General features: G+C 25.0%; 1 protein-coding gene across 2 annotated transcripts in view; it reads right to left on the bottom strand.

The window, feature by feature from the left end:
* The window catches only part of LOC136975150 (uncharacterized), a 28,497-nt gene that overhangs the window by 9,488 nt on the left and 755 nt on the right, over positions 1-18,254 (bottom strand). The window contains exons 2-5 of one of the 2 annotated variants that reach the window (XM_067270177.1): positions 18,101-18,247; positions 9,908-10,030; positions 7,766-7,792; positions 2,692-2,888 (exon numbers count right to left, since the gene is read on the bottom strand). In XM_067270177.1, coding sequence (XP_067126278.1) covers positions 2,692-2,888; positions 7,766-7,792; positions 9,908-9,982 — 299 coding nt within the window. In that variant the 5' untranslated portion in view covers positions 9,983-10,030; positions 18,101-18,247. The remainder of the gene's footprint in view (positions 1-2,691; positions 2,889-7,765; positions 7,793-9,907; positions 10,031-18,100; positions 18,248-18,254) is intronic. The other variant, XM_067270178.1, reaches the window with a different exon arrangement.

Genomic DNA, 18,254 nt, shown 5'->3' with positions numbered 1-18,254 from the left:
AGAAAAATAAGACAAATGTCTAGGGCAGAGTTGTCCAACCTTTTCTTCTAATGGGCCAAATTAGAAATTTACATATATTCAGCAGGCCACAAAGGTACTTTATATAAATACATGCTTTTAAAAAGTTCAAATTGTGAGTATCAAATTTTAATAACAAATATACAATTACATAAAATACTGTATTATTGACAGTAAACAAATTGTACTCACACAAAATAAAAATAGATTCAATGCAATTTTTGACATTGCCTTCCTTTTATAATATTGTCAATATCTGCATTTATGGTACTAGTCATAATTCGAGGAATGTTAGTTAAATGGAACTCACTCAACCTATTTCTTTCAGCAGTTTTGATGTTTTTCATGCACGAAAAGAATTGTTCACAATAGTATGTTTTGCATGTGGAGTAGTACAGTTTTCTAGCATCAATTATGTCATTATGACATCAAAGTGTATCCAGTGAAATGAGAATAATTTTTACAACATTCTTTACCAAAATAAATGAAAACGTACCTAAAAATTTTAGGGTGAGGTAGGCCGCATAAAAATATTAAGTGGGACACAATGCAGCATGTGGGCTGGACATCCCTGGTCTAGGGCCTGTAACTGAGGAACCCCGGCGTCAGTACAGAAAAAAAAATAAAAAAATAATAAATACTAACAAGGATAAATACATCCAGTAAATCCATACGAGATCCTAGTAATAACTTAACCTATAAAAGTTGGCTACAGAGTTTATTGCAAAATATATACATGAAGGGGTAAATATAATAAAATTGAAAATGAGGCATTAGTAATATCCTACATCAAATATGACATTCATACTCAAGACAAACCTAGAAAATGGAAACAATATTTTGATGAAAACCAAAAAGATGGAGATATCAATTTAACAGGTCAAGCAGATTTTAAAATAAATGCATTCTATGTTATTTGTGACAAAATTTGTAGCAAAATTGATATGAAACACAAAAAAAAAACAATCAAGAAATTAACAAAATATTTCAAATGTTTTTTACAGAATTTGAAGATTTAAAGAATGTATCAGATTATACAATTGAAATAAAAAAAGTTTACTTATATTGAAGAACAAGATGAGCTGACAATTTATTTAATGGCAAGAAAACAAAATTTGCAAACCCTGAACAATATGTACCAGTTCATAAAAAAATAGCATTCCATCTTCTTTTCCTAATATTGAAATATGGTTAAGAATTTACTTAACTATGCCTGTAAGTAATGCAACAGGAAAGAGATTTTTCTGTTTTAAAATAAGTTAAAAATTATTTAAGAAATTCAATAGGACAGGAAAGGCTAAGATCTTTAGCAATGCTTGATATAGAAAAAAATACTCTCAAACAGCTAGATTGTGAAGATATTATTGAATATTCTGAAATAAAAAATTTAAATTTTTTAAAAGCTGATTAAGCATTTTCACACTGAAGGTATTCATTTTCTGGAAGCAAACACCATGTGCTGTGAAACTTGGGTGCACTGTTTCATTTCAGAAAACAAAGTAGCATGGAATGATGACACCAAGATGCTCTGCCTACCAAAAAAAATGCAAATCTCAGCCCTCTGCCAGAAAGACATGGGCAACTGTCTTCTGAGATTTAAAAGGTATTATTTACGTGGGTTTTTCCAGAAAGGGAGAACAATTACTATTGAATACTACTTCATACTGCTGGAAACCATTGTAGGTTAAGTTTGCAAAACAAACCAGGAAAGCTGTCATAAAAGAGACAGTGTTATGAAGAATAATGACAACTCCAAACAACAAGTCTGAGAGCAGTATCTCTAACCATAATGATTGGGAACTTTTGACTTGGTCACAAACAACTATCATCTGTTTGAGGATCTGTCTTTAAAGGGCATCTAGGAGAAATAAAATTCAATTAAGACAAAACTCCAGAAATGGTGTTCTGGATTATCAACATAACCCACTTCTTTTTGCACCAAAGAAATCATGATGCTCCCACAATAATGGCAGCAGTGCATGCACATTAGACAGAAATACTGACTTAGTTTGGTCAGTATAGTACTGTCATTTTCTCTTAAAGAAACTAAAGTCTTGGTTAACTCTGAATGATCCCTGTACCTATTTACTGAGAAATATAAAAAAATATAAGCATTTTAAACGTTTGTAACAAAATAAACTTAAATTTATATTGTAATTTCTGAACAGTATTATATAATACCTATGTATAAAGGTTTGTCTTGAATCTTATATACATAAATTGTGCATGCATGTTTGTTACACATTAATATTTTACATTATTATACACTTAAACCAGATATATTGTTCTGTAAACCTTTATCTTAGTAATATTTATCATTTCTGAAAGTCTGACTTTAGGATTTTCCTAAATTTGTTATTGCATTAATCAAAAATTCTAAAAAAATAATAATGCCATATAACTTCAAAATTTCTTTATCTTATTATTGTAGATAGTAATATATAGAAATAATTTTTCAATAATAATTGATATCAATCTACTTAACTTGTATATATTTAAAATAAAATATTTACAAATTAATGTAGAAAAAATCATTTATATTTTCTTCTAGATCACTAACATCAAAAATATAAGTGCAGCTACAACAATCAAACATAACAATGTAGCATAGTAAAGTCAATGTACATATTATAAGAAAGCTATTATAAATAAAAAAAGTTAATTTTCTGTTACCTTCCTTCAAAATCTCTATGACGAAGCACTACTGCTTTCTTACTTTCTAAATTTTTCTTTATATCTGCATCATTGGCTGATATAGATGATACACCATATTCCTTTCTCCATTTGTTACATTTTAATATAGCTTGAAAAGCATCATCTACTGTTAAAAATGCCCTGAGAAATCTTCGAATTGAAATATCATTGTGATACTGAAAAAAATTTATTAATTATCAATAACTATGATAGTAGTAAAGAATTTTTCTAAATTTAAATACTAAAAGAAATATATATATATATATATATATTGCATTAAATGTTTATTTGAACACAGTTTGATATACTTGTTTTACATAAAATTATAATTATTTAGAGATTATTACATATACTGTATTTGACAACTGTTTGTCATGATTATGCTTCCTTTTATAATGGAAAACTTGATGACAGAGCAAAGTTTCTCACCAGGAAATTCCAATTAAATTCCAAAGTGATTAATTTATTTTCATTGATTTTCATCCTAAACATTTTATTTATAATAATTGTCTTTTAAGATATTATTAATGTCATTTTTAAGACAGAAGTTTAGAATGATAAGATGATAATGTAGAAAATTACAAATTTAAGGCAATAATACAGATGTGTAAGATTTAAGAATGATGTAGTGAGAAGTTAATATTAAGGATGATGCACAGCACATGATTTAGAATTAAGATGACAATGTCGTAAATGAGGATTTATATCATCCTCATCATTATCGTTTAAAGCTGTGACAAATTAAGATTAAGATGAAGGTAGAGATGGTTAAGATATAAGATGATTCTGTGTATAGAAAGAATGCATTTTCTAATGCAAATAATTAAATAAAAACACCTAACTGTAAATTACAGCCAATAAAAGAAACACAAAAGATTTACGATTCAGGATCATATATACGTTAAGAAGTTTGAAAGTATATAAAAAGTAATTAATTTTAAACTAAAATTTTCACTTCTTTTATAAAGTATGAAGTATTTTTGATATTTTTTGGATGTATATGTTAAATGTTCCAATCAAATCTAATAATTTTTGTAATGTCTTTTTATATTAAAAATATTTGGAGAAAAAGTCTTAATATGAAAAAAAAATGTTTAAAAACCTTAATATTGCAAAAAAATGCTTGGAAAAACTAATTATAATTTTGAAAAAATTTTTTAAATTTAAATCTCTTCATTATTATTACTTAACTTCTTTTTATCATTATCAAACAAAATCATGACTATTAAAATACATTAAACTAATATATAAATAAAAAGAAATTAATTCAAAACAAACATAAATAATTCAAAATTCAATTACATAAACATTTTAAAAATCTGACTTTTTATAATGATGAAGATGAACACATCTGTTACTAATTAGTAAAAGAAAAAAAAGAAAATTTATTATGTAATTTGCAGTCATATCAAATTAATTATATGAAGGCTAAAATATTAAACATTATTTTTATAATGCATACTTATTGTAATGTTCGACTTAATTTCATAAACAGAAATTTAAAACGATTTTAAAAAAATAATAAAACTTAAATTATTATATTATATATGCATAAAGATTGTAAAATGTTCATAAAAATTATTGCTATAATTAAATTTTTTAGTAAGTAATAATTTCATTTAGAATTTTTAAAATAATGTGAATTCAGTTCTTTCACATCTTATCAATTAATGCATTTAATTAAATTTGATAATTTTTTTAAAAATATAGCCAATTTTGGATGACTCACGTTTAATATATTGATGTCAGAATAAAACAAATTTCATCAAAATTTATTAAATGATCATTTAATAAAAATCATATTTGATTAAAAATGACAAAAATATACACAGTACTAAGTAAACTTGGGTTTTTTTAAATATTTAAGCAGCTAACATAATGCTTGAGTAATTTTAAATCTTATCAAAATAATAAAAGGCACAAAATCTCTACATAATGAAATTTTAGGATCAATTAAAAGATTATTGTATTTATACAGTTTACTTATATAAAATAAATACCCAGAAAATTGAATGGATGCATAAATACCGTATTTTCCGGCATATAAGATGACCCCCAACTTTTACAGTTAAAATATAGAGTTTGGGATATACTCGCCATATAAGACGACCCCCGACTTTTGAGAAGATTTTCCTGGGTTAAAAAGTCATCTTATATGCCAGAAAATACGGTAAGAAGTACATTTTACATTCCTTTACAGATAATGTTTATGAAACAAGATTTATTATAATTCTGAGTTAATATAAAGCAATTTTCCAAAGTTCTGATATTTAACTACAGTAATACCTTTCTATATCAAATGGATGATATAGTTTTAAACTTTAGAATTTTAAACTTAAATAAAATTCAGCAACCTTAAGTAGGCCTTGTACATAAGTGAGATATCTGTTACAAATGTTTTTGTCTACTTCTAAGATCTTCTTCAGGTAGAACTTTTAAAACTCAAATCTTTCTAATTGTGGTATTCTAGAATAGTGTGTATACAAATCTCTAATTCATTCAAATTCAAAATTTTTAATTCAAATGTATCAGAGATTCATCTACATGTTCTATTCCAGAACTAGTCAATTAGAAAGATTCGATTTTTAAAAGTTCTACCTGAAGGTCTTCGAAGTAGACAAAAACATTTGTAACAGATATCTTACTTATTATAAATTAAACTAAACCTCTTTGGATTTTAGAATAAATTTAACCTTGTGTTAACTGTGGAATTATGTTGCACTATTGTTTTCAACTGTAAATTTAATTAGAAAATCTTTAATGTCAACAGACTAAAATTAATATCAATTTTACAGGCTGGTCATGAAACATTATAATGTAAACAATTTAGCATCCCATCAAATAGTATATGACACCTATTAGTAAAATCCAATAAACAATTGTCTTGTCGTAATACTTGGAAAAGATACACAACTGTTCAAAAAATATAACTGTCAACTTTAGTTTAAGAAGTAAGCCAATAAATAAAAAATGAATTAACATTTTTTTATTTATTTCAAGTAATTATTTAAAAAATACATTTTAAATTTGAAATCTGTTTACAGCATTACCTTAATAAATAGAATTATAAATAAAAAATATAGAATTATCAGTTTTTAAATTGCATTCAAATGTTAAAATTTCAATGAAATAAAATAATAATTAATATGCTTTACAAAATTTTTAGATAGTTAATTTATTCAAACTTATAGACTGTTAAATCAAAAGTTCTTGACTGAATTAAATATAAATACGAGATAATTTTTTTTCTATATCTTTTGTTTCAAAATAAAGGGGGGAAAAGTTAATCAAATTTTGAAACAATGAATAATTTATAATTTATTTTAAGTATCTTTTGAGCACTTTCATTTAATTTTCAATAGATTATCCATGATGGTACACTACTTTAATTCTTTGTTGATGCAATGGCTTACTTCATAAATTCAAACTTTTCTCTAGGATTAGTAAATGTAAGAATTATTATTTGCTGATCCAAACAAACATGTTTTTGAAAGTTCAAATTATTGTTTTCCAAATCTATTCAAAATATACTTTGTTTCAATTAATTAATTTGTAAACAGATTCAAATCTTCAGAATATATTTAGTTAAATAAAGACTTGACACATTAAAAAAGATTAATATCATTCAGATATTATAAATATGAATGAATGTTGTTAAATATATATATTAATTTATTTACTATATCAAAATTCAACTGTATCTTTATCATTACAATAAATTTATATAGTTATAAATAAAAAAATTTTATAAGTAAAACATATCTTACTAAATAAGATAGGGTGGAACCTAGTTAACTCGAACATGCATTTACTCAGTCATTTTCTTTCATAGAAACAATCCTCATACCGGTACATATGATGTCCATTATACCTTCTTAAGCCTTTTTTCGAATTTCCGGTACTAAGTACTAACATTTTCTTTCCCCAATCATCCAGCATAGGGGTTTACATGTTAAATCAGACTGATTAATTCATTTAGATATAACCTTACTTGGTTAAATACGGTACTGGCTGGGGACGACTCCTACGTCCACGACCTATGAACAACTCCACAATGGTACTCAGCCAGTAATTTATTTAATATTTACTTAAATTATAATTATTAACTTAGATAAGAGATTGTGCCTAACGTCTACCTCTGGTTAATTCATATTCGTCAAACTGTTTAACTCGAATGAGATTTTGATATAGTATTTTCATAAACTTTCCAGAATTTTAATTTTTCGTTAAATAAAATAATTAATGTATATCAATCAAATAAACTAATCAAACTTTATAAAAAGGGGGGCAGAAACCACATATGAATAAAAATAAACATCACATATGACTGTAGAGAGAGGTGGTGGCTTCCAGACTGAGTAACCTGGATACTGTAACTTTCATTCAAACCTGCTTTCTTTCCTAAACATTTTTTTTTTGTTTTACTTGATTGCTGATGGATTTCTCCCACTAACTGGTATAACAAATAAATAGATTTTTGATAAATTAATTTTAAAAAATGATTATAGTCCAATTCTATATAAAAATTTTAACCTTTGCAGCAAAATTTTAAAAAACATACCAATCATAAAGAGTAGCTTTTTGTGATAAATAAAAAACAGATAAATTCTAGGCATGAAATATCACAATTAAAAAATCCTTACTAAACACTTATACTGAGAAATGCTTCCCTGGATGGTTAATTCATTCAAAAAAGCATTTCTCAGTAGCTTACTTAACCATTTGGTTAATTATTTCAGTTTCTGGACAACACAGAGATTACATTGATACAACAATTCTACATAATAAGATCCACGGAAATATCATACGAATAGTTTATTATGGGTCACTGATAAACCGATGCACAAAATCTTGATTTTTAGTTGAACCTCCATAACTCAAAACTTTTTAATTCTAAGTCTGAATTTTTTCTCTCGACCAATTCAAGTTAACCAGGTTCCACTGTATCATTTTCACATTTATTCTAGATAGCAACATGCTATTTTGAAACATCTAATCTTGTTTATTTACACAGTTCTAAATAATAAAATGGTTTTAAAATCAAATATATTACCTGTTCTGGATCAGCTTCAAATATTAACTAGGAAAAAAAAATAATAATTTTAAAAAATTTATAAAAGAAATGAAAACAAAATATAAATATAAAAATTTCATCTATTCCATTCTTTGAAATGGAAAGGTTTAATTTTGTTTACTAAAAATTTTAAAGAAACTAATAGCATTTTGAATATTAATAATTAAACAGTTATTTTTCATAGTCGTAAACAAATCTCAAAGATCATTATTATATTCACACCCATTAGAAAATAGTTGATATGATAAAGAAATCAGAAAAATATAATAAATCAAAAACTATATAAGTATAATAAAAAAAAAAAACCCTTTAAAAGGAAAAATTTCTGCATATAAATAAATATAATAGTAAAAAAGCACAATTCAAATTTACAATAATTGTATTCATACATTAGAGCAAAATTACTAATTGAAAAAAATCTGATCTACTTCAACAAAAAGAAAAAATTCAAATTAATCAAATAATTAAGTAGGATTGTTACTGTTTTTTATATAAAGAAAAGCTTGTTAGTTTAAAACTTATATCAATTTACAATTTTGAAAGTTATGCTAAAGTATTGTTTTGAAAAACTAATGTAAGAAAAAAACAGTTCACTAATGGTCATTACTGAATGAACTATTTTTACTCAGTTCTTCAAAAAGTAGTTTTTTAGTGTAACTTTCAAAATATCTTATGGGAATTGATTAAGGATTGAATTATAATTTTATTTCTGATTTTTGTTAAACTAGTTTCAATATAAAGCCATATTAAAAACATGACAAATTTGATGTAATAAAATTATTGAAATAATGAGTTTTAATTTATCTTTCAAGCGGAAAAGAATTTAATTGATTGACTTTAATTACAATAATTGCTTTTGTAATATTTGTCTTAATAGTTAAAATATTAAAAATGTATTTTAAATGGATTTCATCTTATATAAAATTTCTTAATATTAAACAAACCATTTTCAGAAATACAATATTTGATATATATTGTGATTTACTAAGAGTTAATAGTTTAGTGAATTCTAGTTTATTTTCAACAAACAATCAAAAAAATGTGATTTGGAATACTAATGGCAATGATAATGTGTCTAACAAGCTTGCAGATGCTGAATTCACCTCTGAATTGCTTTTTCCAAATAATTACCAATTAATAATTTAGTCCAATCATTTCATTATTAAACTAAATAAGAATTAAGATAGAGCAGTCATTAATTTCTTCAATAGCTTAAATCAAAACCTTCTCAAAATTTAATACTCTTCCTTAGACTCAAATCAATCTTTTAAATGTTAAAATAAAATTAAATAATATTTTTCTTAACTCTAAAAGCTAGGATCTTAGGCTTATAGTGAATAAAATGCCTCAATTAAATGTAAGCAAGTAAAACTAATGAATACAAATTAGATAAACTCAGAAATTTATTGTAGCCTAATCTAATAATTATTATAGAAAAACTTTCTTAAATAAATTGCTTTAATACTAGGCAATATCTAATAATTGTAACTGTTATCTTAAACTAAATAAGTCAAAAAAATTTATAATGAATTATACGATAGATTAGAATAAATATTTTATTATCTAAAATTGGTATGTCAACATCGAGATATCTAGCATTAACTACAAAAATTCTAGAAATATGTTTCTGCATAAAAAGTATTTTTAGATTTTCACAAAAAGTCTTAAATGTAAAAAACTCCAATACTGAAAATGAACAAAATAGAAACAATGTACTGTATATTAACAAATTAACATTATAAAGTAATAATATCTCAGAAAAAGTTAAAATAAAATGAAATAAAATTAAATTTAAATAAAAATCTAATATAAAAGTTTATCTGTTGTCATAAATTATATAATTTTAATTTGTTAAGTAATAGAGTTAAATTTACAAGTATTTATTAAGTATAATAATTATCACGTAAAGAATGATTTTACTTTTTCTCTAAATTATATGTTTACTAGATTTCATGAAAAGTAACATTCTAAAATCAATCAATATACTTAAAAAGTGTTTTTAATGAAATTTCAAAATTATTTTAAATTTAATAACTGAACAAAATTTACAATTCTGCAGCTAATTAAATACTAATTATTATTGTTGTTATTTAAAAAATATAATAAGATAAAATAACTTACTTTAAGCCTATTCTTAAGTTCTTTAAAATCTTCCTCAGACACTTTATTTTGATCGTTTGCCATCTTTTCTGCCATTTTAAAAACTTACAATTTTAATATAAATACATTTGAAGAGAATTACATCTAAAAATAAAAATAAATTTTAATTATTTGCATAAAACTATTAAAGATATAAAAATATATTACGAATAAAAATTTTAAAGTCTTATTTTTGTAATATACAAAATTATAAAATCAAACAAACCAACTTTCAATTAAAACACAAGGAAATAATTTCTCTTAATGCTTCAATTAAGCATTTGATTTATGTTTATATTTTGTGAAGCATTGATTATTATTATATTATGAACTCAAGAATATCACAGAACAAATTCTGCTGATTATTAATGTTTTTTGTGATTATTTATATAGCTTTCTTTGATTAAATATATCCATATATCATAGATTTAAATTGTTTAAAACACATGTATTCTAATTAATATAATAATAATTTTTAAAATACATGTATAATTTGTTTAAAATATTGCATATCAGTAATGTCTTCATTTTTATTTCAGTGGTAATTATTTTATATTTACATAAACAATCTTAATTATGCTCTAAGAAATATATAATGTTTTAAAACTAATATTTTGCATTCATAGCAACATTCTTCTATTTGATACCAATTATTCATCTATCATAAGTATTGATTTTTTGTTCTAATTACAGAGATATTTTAGGAAGCCAAAACATTTTCAACTTAAATTTATCTATTTTTTATACATATAAAACACATCTCAAAGCCCGATGAGTTAATATAATAATCCAACGATCGCCTAAATATTCGGGCTGTAATATTTAGATAAGAGATGGCACCTAACGCTTACCTCTAGTACCAAATTTATCAGTATTAATTATTTGGTTATAGCCACATTACAGCCTGAATATTTAAATGATCATTGGATTATTATTTTTTTTTTTTTCTTTCACTAATAATACATAAATAAAATATCATTAACTAATAAATTTTATTCAGTATTCAATATCCTAAAAGCTGCTGTTTTTAAAAACAAACACATTGAATTAACATAATTCCATAATATGTTAACCGAAAGAATGAGTAATATGTTATAAATCAGTACAGAAAAACATTTCTTTCAAGTTAATATATAAAAATAAAATGATTACTGTTATTAAAAAATGTAATGATTCCTCATAACATTAAAAATTATGGTTAATGTTACCTATGGTAACGAACATGGCGGCTCTTCTCTGAAACAGTGGGGACGCACATTCTAACATAACCTAACCTATTCTAATAAATTACCCCTATTCTAATAATTTGGTTGGCAATAATTATGGTAATTTATTAGAATAGGTTAGGTTAGAACGTGCGTCCCCACTGTTTCAGAGACGAACCACCATGTTCACTACCATAGGTAACATTAACCAAAATTATTATTTAAAAATTTAATAATACAGTCAAAATTGTAAAATAATTTCAAATACAAAAACTTTTGAAAGCAAATAAATTTTGTCTAAATTAAAAATTATTATACCTATCAAGATTAAACATTTTTATGTACAGTATATACTGTATTATACTAAAGATATTTGTACACAGATTTACACTACAAAAAAAAATAATAATAATAATTTGACAGTAATATTTTAAAAATTTTAATGAAATATATTTTATATTTTAAAAAATGTTAATTTAAATAAATGTTTATAATCTATTATATCTAAAAGAGAACCGAATATAAAATATTAATTTATATTTTTATCATCTCTATAAAACATCCTGATACAAAGATCATTCTCTTATTTATGTCTATTGATGTTCAGTTGGGTTGTCTGGTTTCGATTCATGATGATAATTTTCTTTTACATAACCCAAACTAAAAAAAAAAGGAAATAATTTAAACAGAATTATCTTATAATTTAAGATTGGTTTTGGTTTGTTGAACAAACTGGAAATATAGTTTTTATTGTTTATTGAACAAGGTCTGTTACTATTACCTGGTTCATTGGCCCTAATGTATTGACTACATAATATTTTATAAAAGATCTATAGCATTCAGAAGCAGAATTAAATATTTCTCTTGTTCAATTGTCTTAAACTACTTGTTTGAACTGTCATAAGATTGTAGAAACTTGTTTGGCAGAAACATTAGTGAAGATATTGATCTCTTCTCAACAAACGTTTAGTAGTCTAAAGGCAAATTTATACTTCATACAAACAGAAAAGAGGAAAGAATGTATCTCTTCTGTTCTATTATTCTCTTCCCATAAGCAATAATACTTCAAAACAAGTAAAACAGCAAAGTCATTTTTGAGACGAGACAATGTCTCGGAGAGTGCGAGGAACACGTACGCTGTTTCTACAAATACTCATGCCTGTATGTAGAAACAGTCTCAGCATTTTGTATTTTCTTTTGACCTGGTTCTCAGTCCCCTGACTACATACAAATCTGGTTTTATGTGTGCATGATTTTGGCACCAAATACTCTGCCAAATTGCAACTCCCGACATGTACTCCATACCTCTAAGGTGTGCAGCTGTTGACAGCAGTGTGATTTTAGAGACAAGACATAGTCTCGTCAACAAAAGAAATGCACATGTTTTCAGTAAATACAGTTTAAAATAAAGCCTTGAAAGCATGTGTCAAAAAATTCTTAGAAAAACAAGAGTACATACAGTTGATTCACAAAGAAGAGAAAGCAGATGATAATATAACTTTATAAAACAAACCAAGGATGATGATTCCAAATTAAATTTTTGATATTTTAGGTAAGTTTCAGACAGATATGTAAAAATAATATCTATTCATACGTTTGATTAACTTAAAATATATAAATGATAAATTACAATACATAAGATAATTCTGCTCTACTACTAATCAATTCAATTTTATTAATGTATCTTGAAGAATGCAATGAATTTTGAGCTACCAACAGAGAAAAGTCCTTTTTTCTCTTTAAAACAAAAAAAAAAAAAAAAAAAAACAGACGTATGTCACTAGCAACACTCAAAGTGTTGCATACTAAACTATTTAGTGCTCTTAAAGTACAAACCCACCTTAAGTCTTCTATTATTTAAATAAAAAATTTTTATTTCTACTCTGGATTTCCAAAACTTTTAACCCTATTTTTCAGAAATTTATCAAGAACTGTAGATGTAAAACTGATAAAGTTAAACAGTCTTTAGTTTTAAACATTTAAAAATATCTAACAATCCTATTTTTTGCATGAGTCTTAAATGCTATATTAATTAATTAGGCATTTTTAAAAGGAAAATAAGCAACAGATTGTTTTCAAAGCTAGACATAACTGAGTTTGTTTTGACTATTATAATTTTACTAATTAACTATCTAGCAATGGAAAATCTGTTAAATTTTTTTTTCCTCAAATTTATAATTTTGAAATACAGTAAAGCATCAATTATCCGACCCCCGATTAACCGACTTATCGGTTAACCAACCGCGTTCTAGTCGGCAAATTCAAATGTCCGCTAGTGATGTGGTGCTACAATATTTGATTATGTCTTGGCTACTTTAATATTATTTTTGTTAAATTTTTGCATGTTTTAGCTGGCAGCACTGGCTCGACCATGAAAGGGAGGCTAGTATTTAAACCAGGCCTAATACACTATACTAATAATGTATTTTTCCATACTTTTCGGTTATCCGACCAACCCCAGTCTCCAATTAAGTCGGATAATCGATGCTCTACTGTAGTAGGAATACGAGTGATAATATATTAAATTTAAAATATATTACAGCAATAGATTCTCTTATTACAAGATCCTAGAGCTTTTCTCAAAAATTTTCAGTCATTTAAATATTTAAATGATATAGAAATCAAGTTTACTGCAGATATCTGATCAACAAGGGATACTTTTAAACAAACCTAAATAGTTTCGTCTAAATTTCATTGCGGCGTAATTAGGTAGACTTGATTAAATTTGCAAGCTAAGTTTCCAACAGTGTAAGATTAAGTCTTGATTTCTTAAGTTAGTTTTCATAAACCAGATTGTAGTTTACTACTCTAATCAACAAAGTAAACATAATGAGCAGATAGTGATTTCTTCACTAATACAGGATAATTATCATTATCAATATAAGGGTATATGAGCTTTTTAGATTAGAATGACTTTGATTAACAATATTAAGAGAAATATTTAGCATTTCTCTTCATTATTTGTACAAGGTTGTCAAAAAATTTCTACATCAAACAAACCAAAAGACCTAGAATAAAGTCATATTTTGACAAATTTTTTTCTTCTACATCAGGTTTTTGAAAAAGTAATTGTATTACTTAAACAATGGATAATCAAATTGTTAACTCCATATGAAAAAGCTTTAATGGCTCTTCGCTATGACTAACCTTATAATCAAATCTTAAAAATCTTAAAATCTTATGTATATTATAGAGAGGGAAAAAACTATTTTTGAGTTCCTAAATTTCATAATAAACTAATCTTTTGTAATTTTTTAAATATAAAATAACAGAATTTATACAATTTATGATTTAAGAAAACCTGTTGAAAAAACTAAGATATTAATAAAACAATTAAAATATCTCCAAGTTTCATTTTATCCAATACTTATGTATCCAATTTAATTTATCAATTCTTTCTGCTAGATCTGATAACTAATATTAGTCATTTATTTGACAATTACTCAATACTGTGTGTTTTAATCAGACAAATATGAAAAATTAAAATTTTATATTTTAGCATTTTTTATAAACAAAAATATAAAGATTAACTGTCAGTACCTAATCCTTAATTTTACAGAATATTTTTTTCAAAATCAAAATTTTAATTAGTTCTATATTTAAAAAAAAAAAAAAAATAGCATCAAGTTTCTAATGCATTAGTCTGTTCTTAGATTGCTAAAAAAAATTTATTCATCCAATTTAATCATTCATTGTTGAAGTGATTTAAAAACTTACATTATTAGAAAGATGAGAGTCAGCTCAAGTCTATGTTTTATTGGTTCATTATATACTTTATACAGTTGCTAAATATAATAAAATTATATCTAAAGATTTGAAATTTCAACATAATGAAGCATGCATTCTGTACTTTAATATAAAGTAAATACAGTTTAGCCCTTGCCCTCGTTAGGGCTAACATTAATTTCTTGTATGTTCTAGCCGGCATAGCTATTTATAGAAATCATTCCTCATACCCGTACATATAAAATCCAATATATCTTCCTAAACCTTTAAGTTTCCAGTACCCAAGACGAAAGGTTTAGGAAGATATATTGGATTTTATATGTACCGGTATGAGGATTGATTTCTATAAATAGCTATGCCGGCTAGAACATACAAGAAATTAACGTTAGCCCTAACGAGGGCAAGGGCTAAACTGAATTTTCTTCTGGAATGCAAGAGGAATAATCACATTCCATTTTCAAAACCGTCAAAGAACCTGACGAAGATCTCGGAGGAGAATCGAAAACGTTAGTTGTTGGTTAATTTTCGTCTTGGGTACCGGAAACTTAAAGGTTTAGGAAGATATATTGGATTTTATATGTACCGATATGAGAATTGATTTCTAAAGTAAATACACCAGAATCGATATTGTAAATTATATAAGTTAAGTAAATAATTATGTTTTTCTTTCTGTATTAATGGAAAACAAAAAATTATTTTAAAAATGTTTACGTTACATACATACACATATATAATATAATAAAATACATTTAAAAAGAAAATATTTGTTTTCCTTAAATATAGTGTTTTTATATATCTTAAAATAAATATATAAGAACTGGCATTGTTTCTAAGATAAGATTGTGAAATATCTAATGGTTGATTAGTTTAATTGAATTACCAAACATCAATGATTCATTTTAGTAATTTCCTGTTAATTGTTATTGAAGTATTATAAGTATAAAAGATTTATTACAAGAAATTCAATGCTCAACCTACATATTGAAAAACAAACTATAAATTAAATGTATAATCATATTTTTGTAACATTTGGTATATATTGTATAATTGTTTTTCATTGTTATTAAACTTAGTAATATAAATTTTGTTGAGAATCTTCTCTTGATGTTCCATTTTGTGTAAATTGACCTTGAAAATAAACTAGGAATAAAATATAAATTGGAAGATAAATTACTTAATTCAATAATCTCTTCTTAAATATCATATATCATCTAAATTCTTAATATTTTGTCCTTAGCAGTGAAGTCAGAGTTAATTTTGCTTATATTCATATAAAAGATTAACAAAAAACTTAAACCAACACCTTAATGTTCGCTGAGAGATTTTTTAATGTAACGAACGTTTTCGATCTATTCGTTAGATCATCGTCAGGTTAAAAAGAATATTTCTTAAATGGAACACCAATTTCAAAATTCAAAACATTAATAACCAATAACATTAATAAAATAACTGATACATTATAAAAGATACAACAAGTGTAAAATAAGAACTCATTACCCGTACTCAAGTATTAATATTACCTATCCTAACTAGAAATAATTCAATTTAAAATATACTAAAGTTCAAGCGCCTCCTATAAGTTTTTAACGGCATATTTCCAAGCTGAAGGAAGACCCTCCGCGTCCCTTGCGTTAATGCGTTAACCTGACGATGATCTAACGAATAGATCGAAAACGTTTGTTACATTAAAAAATCTCTCAGCGAACATTAAGGTGTTGGTTTAAGTTTTTTATTCAATTCTGCTGGGTACGGTTGTGATTTATAAAAGATTAACAATGAATTGTTGAAATTTGTAATTTCAGATAATTGCATTTAAAATTAAGACATAATTAAAACTATACAACAAACAAGAAGCGTTAAATAAAAATACTTTTGATTTTTATCAACTTATGTTCACTCGTTTTTGAATTTACTGATATAATTTTTAAAATTACCGTATTACAGAAGACAAATCATAACCAATACATAATTTAAGTTTCATATTTTTGAACAGTATAACCAATATTAGAATTAGCACAATAAAATATATAATTAATTAAACAATAACAGAAGATAAATAATTTAAAAATTAAATCTTTAATTACAAATGATGTAATAAATATGATAATTTATTAAATTATTTTTAATTTTTTAAATAATTAAGTTAAAAATGATTATTTAGTCTCTTTTCATAAAATACTTCCATCATTTAACTAGAAATGATTTATTTAAAAATGCAATATAAATAAAAATGACAGTTATTTGTCTAAACATCTTGTTTTATGTAAAAGCATTTATTTCTACATTTTTAAATATTACAACTTTATATAGAGAAAGCAAGCATCGTTATTTGATTCAAAAACTAAACGTTTAGATTTTTTTCTTACACGGCGCTAATGAGAATATAAATTTAGCCAACAATATGTCTTGTTTTAAACAGTTATGCAATAACAAGAAATACAAGTATATAATGGTTAATTAACTATTATTCAGTATTTTTAAATCACATTCCACTTAAATTCTTTTAAGCTTAAAAACGTCGGCTAGTTTCTATATTACCGGACGACTACCATCAATAACTATTATGTAAAAGCGAACATGAATTAAATACAAATTTAAATACTCAATTACTAAATTAATGAGAGTCATAACAATACTATGTAAAGTATTGTATATATATATATATATATAAATTAATCCGATAAATATTTAGTGTTTATTCATAAATGAAAACAGTATTATAGATGAACCTTATCCTGGTTTCCTGTGAAAACTTAAACGGATGAGACTAATTGACTATATAATGTTACACAATTCTTTTAACAACAGAACAGATATTAAATTACAACAACTATAAAGTGTATTAAGAGAAACATACATACATGGGTAATTACAGGATTTCACAAGAGCGTTGATCACATATATATGAAACATTTAAACTTATAAACTAGGCCACCATTGAATTCATTTCATGTATGATGTTTAATATATTTTTAATAAGCTTTAATTTAAACTTCCTTTAAATGCCAGATGATTCATTGGGGGGTGAGTAAATCAATTGTAAATATATTTAAAAATCGAATAGGAGAAAAGTTATTATAAATCACGTTAACTTTCGCGGGAATTTTTCCATTAAGTGGTTAATCACCATCTGGATTATTCATAAAACATATTTGTTAACGTATTTTACTTCATTCGAGTTTTAATTTAATTTCTACAATGATATACGTTTAAAACGGATTAAATAGATGAATAATACACAAACCTAATAATCCATATACGTCTTTTATCTATCACATTGTCCAAGTTCCGCGTTGTGGCCTTGTTCCAAGTTACCGACTTCGCAACCTTTTCGGTTCTGGTTGTGATTCAGATCGTTTATTCTAGTTTCCTCGTTAGTCGTTCGGTGGCGCTTTTTC

This window comes from Centruroides vittatus, unplaced genomic scaffold (genome assembly GCF_030686945.1).
Source record: "Centruroides vittatus isolate TY-2023 unplaced genomic scaffold, ASM3068694v2 contig_364, whole genome shotgun sequence".
Classification (NCBI taxonomy): Eukaryota; Metazoa; Arthropoda; class Arachnida; order Scorpiones; family Buthidae; genus Centruroides; species Centruroides vittatus.
This window is presented reverse-complemented; position numbering and strand designations above follow the sequence as displayed.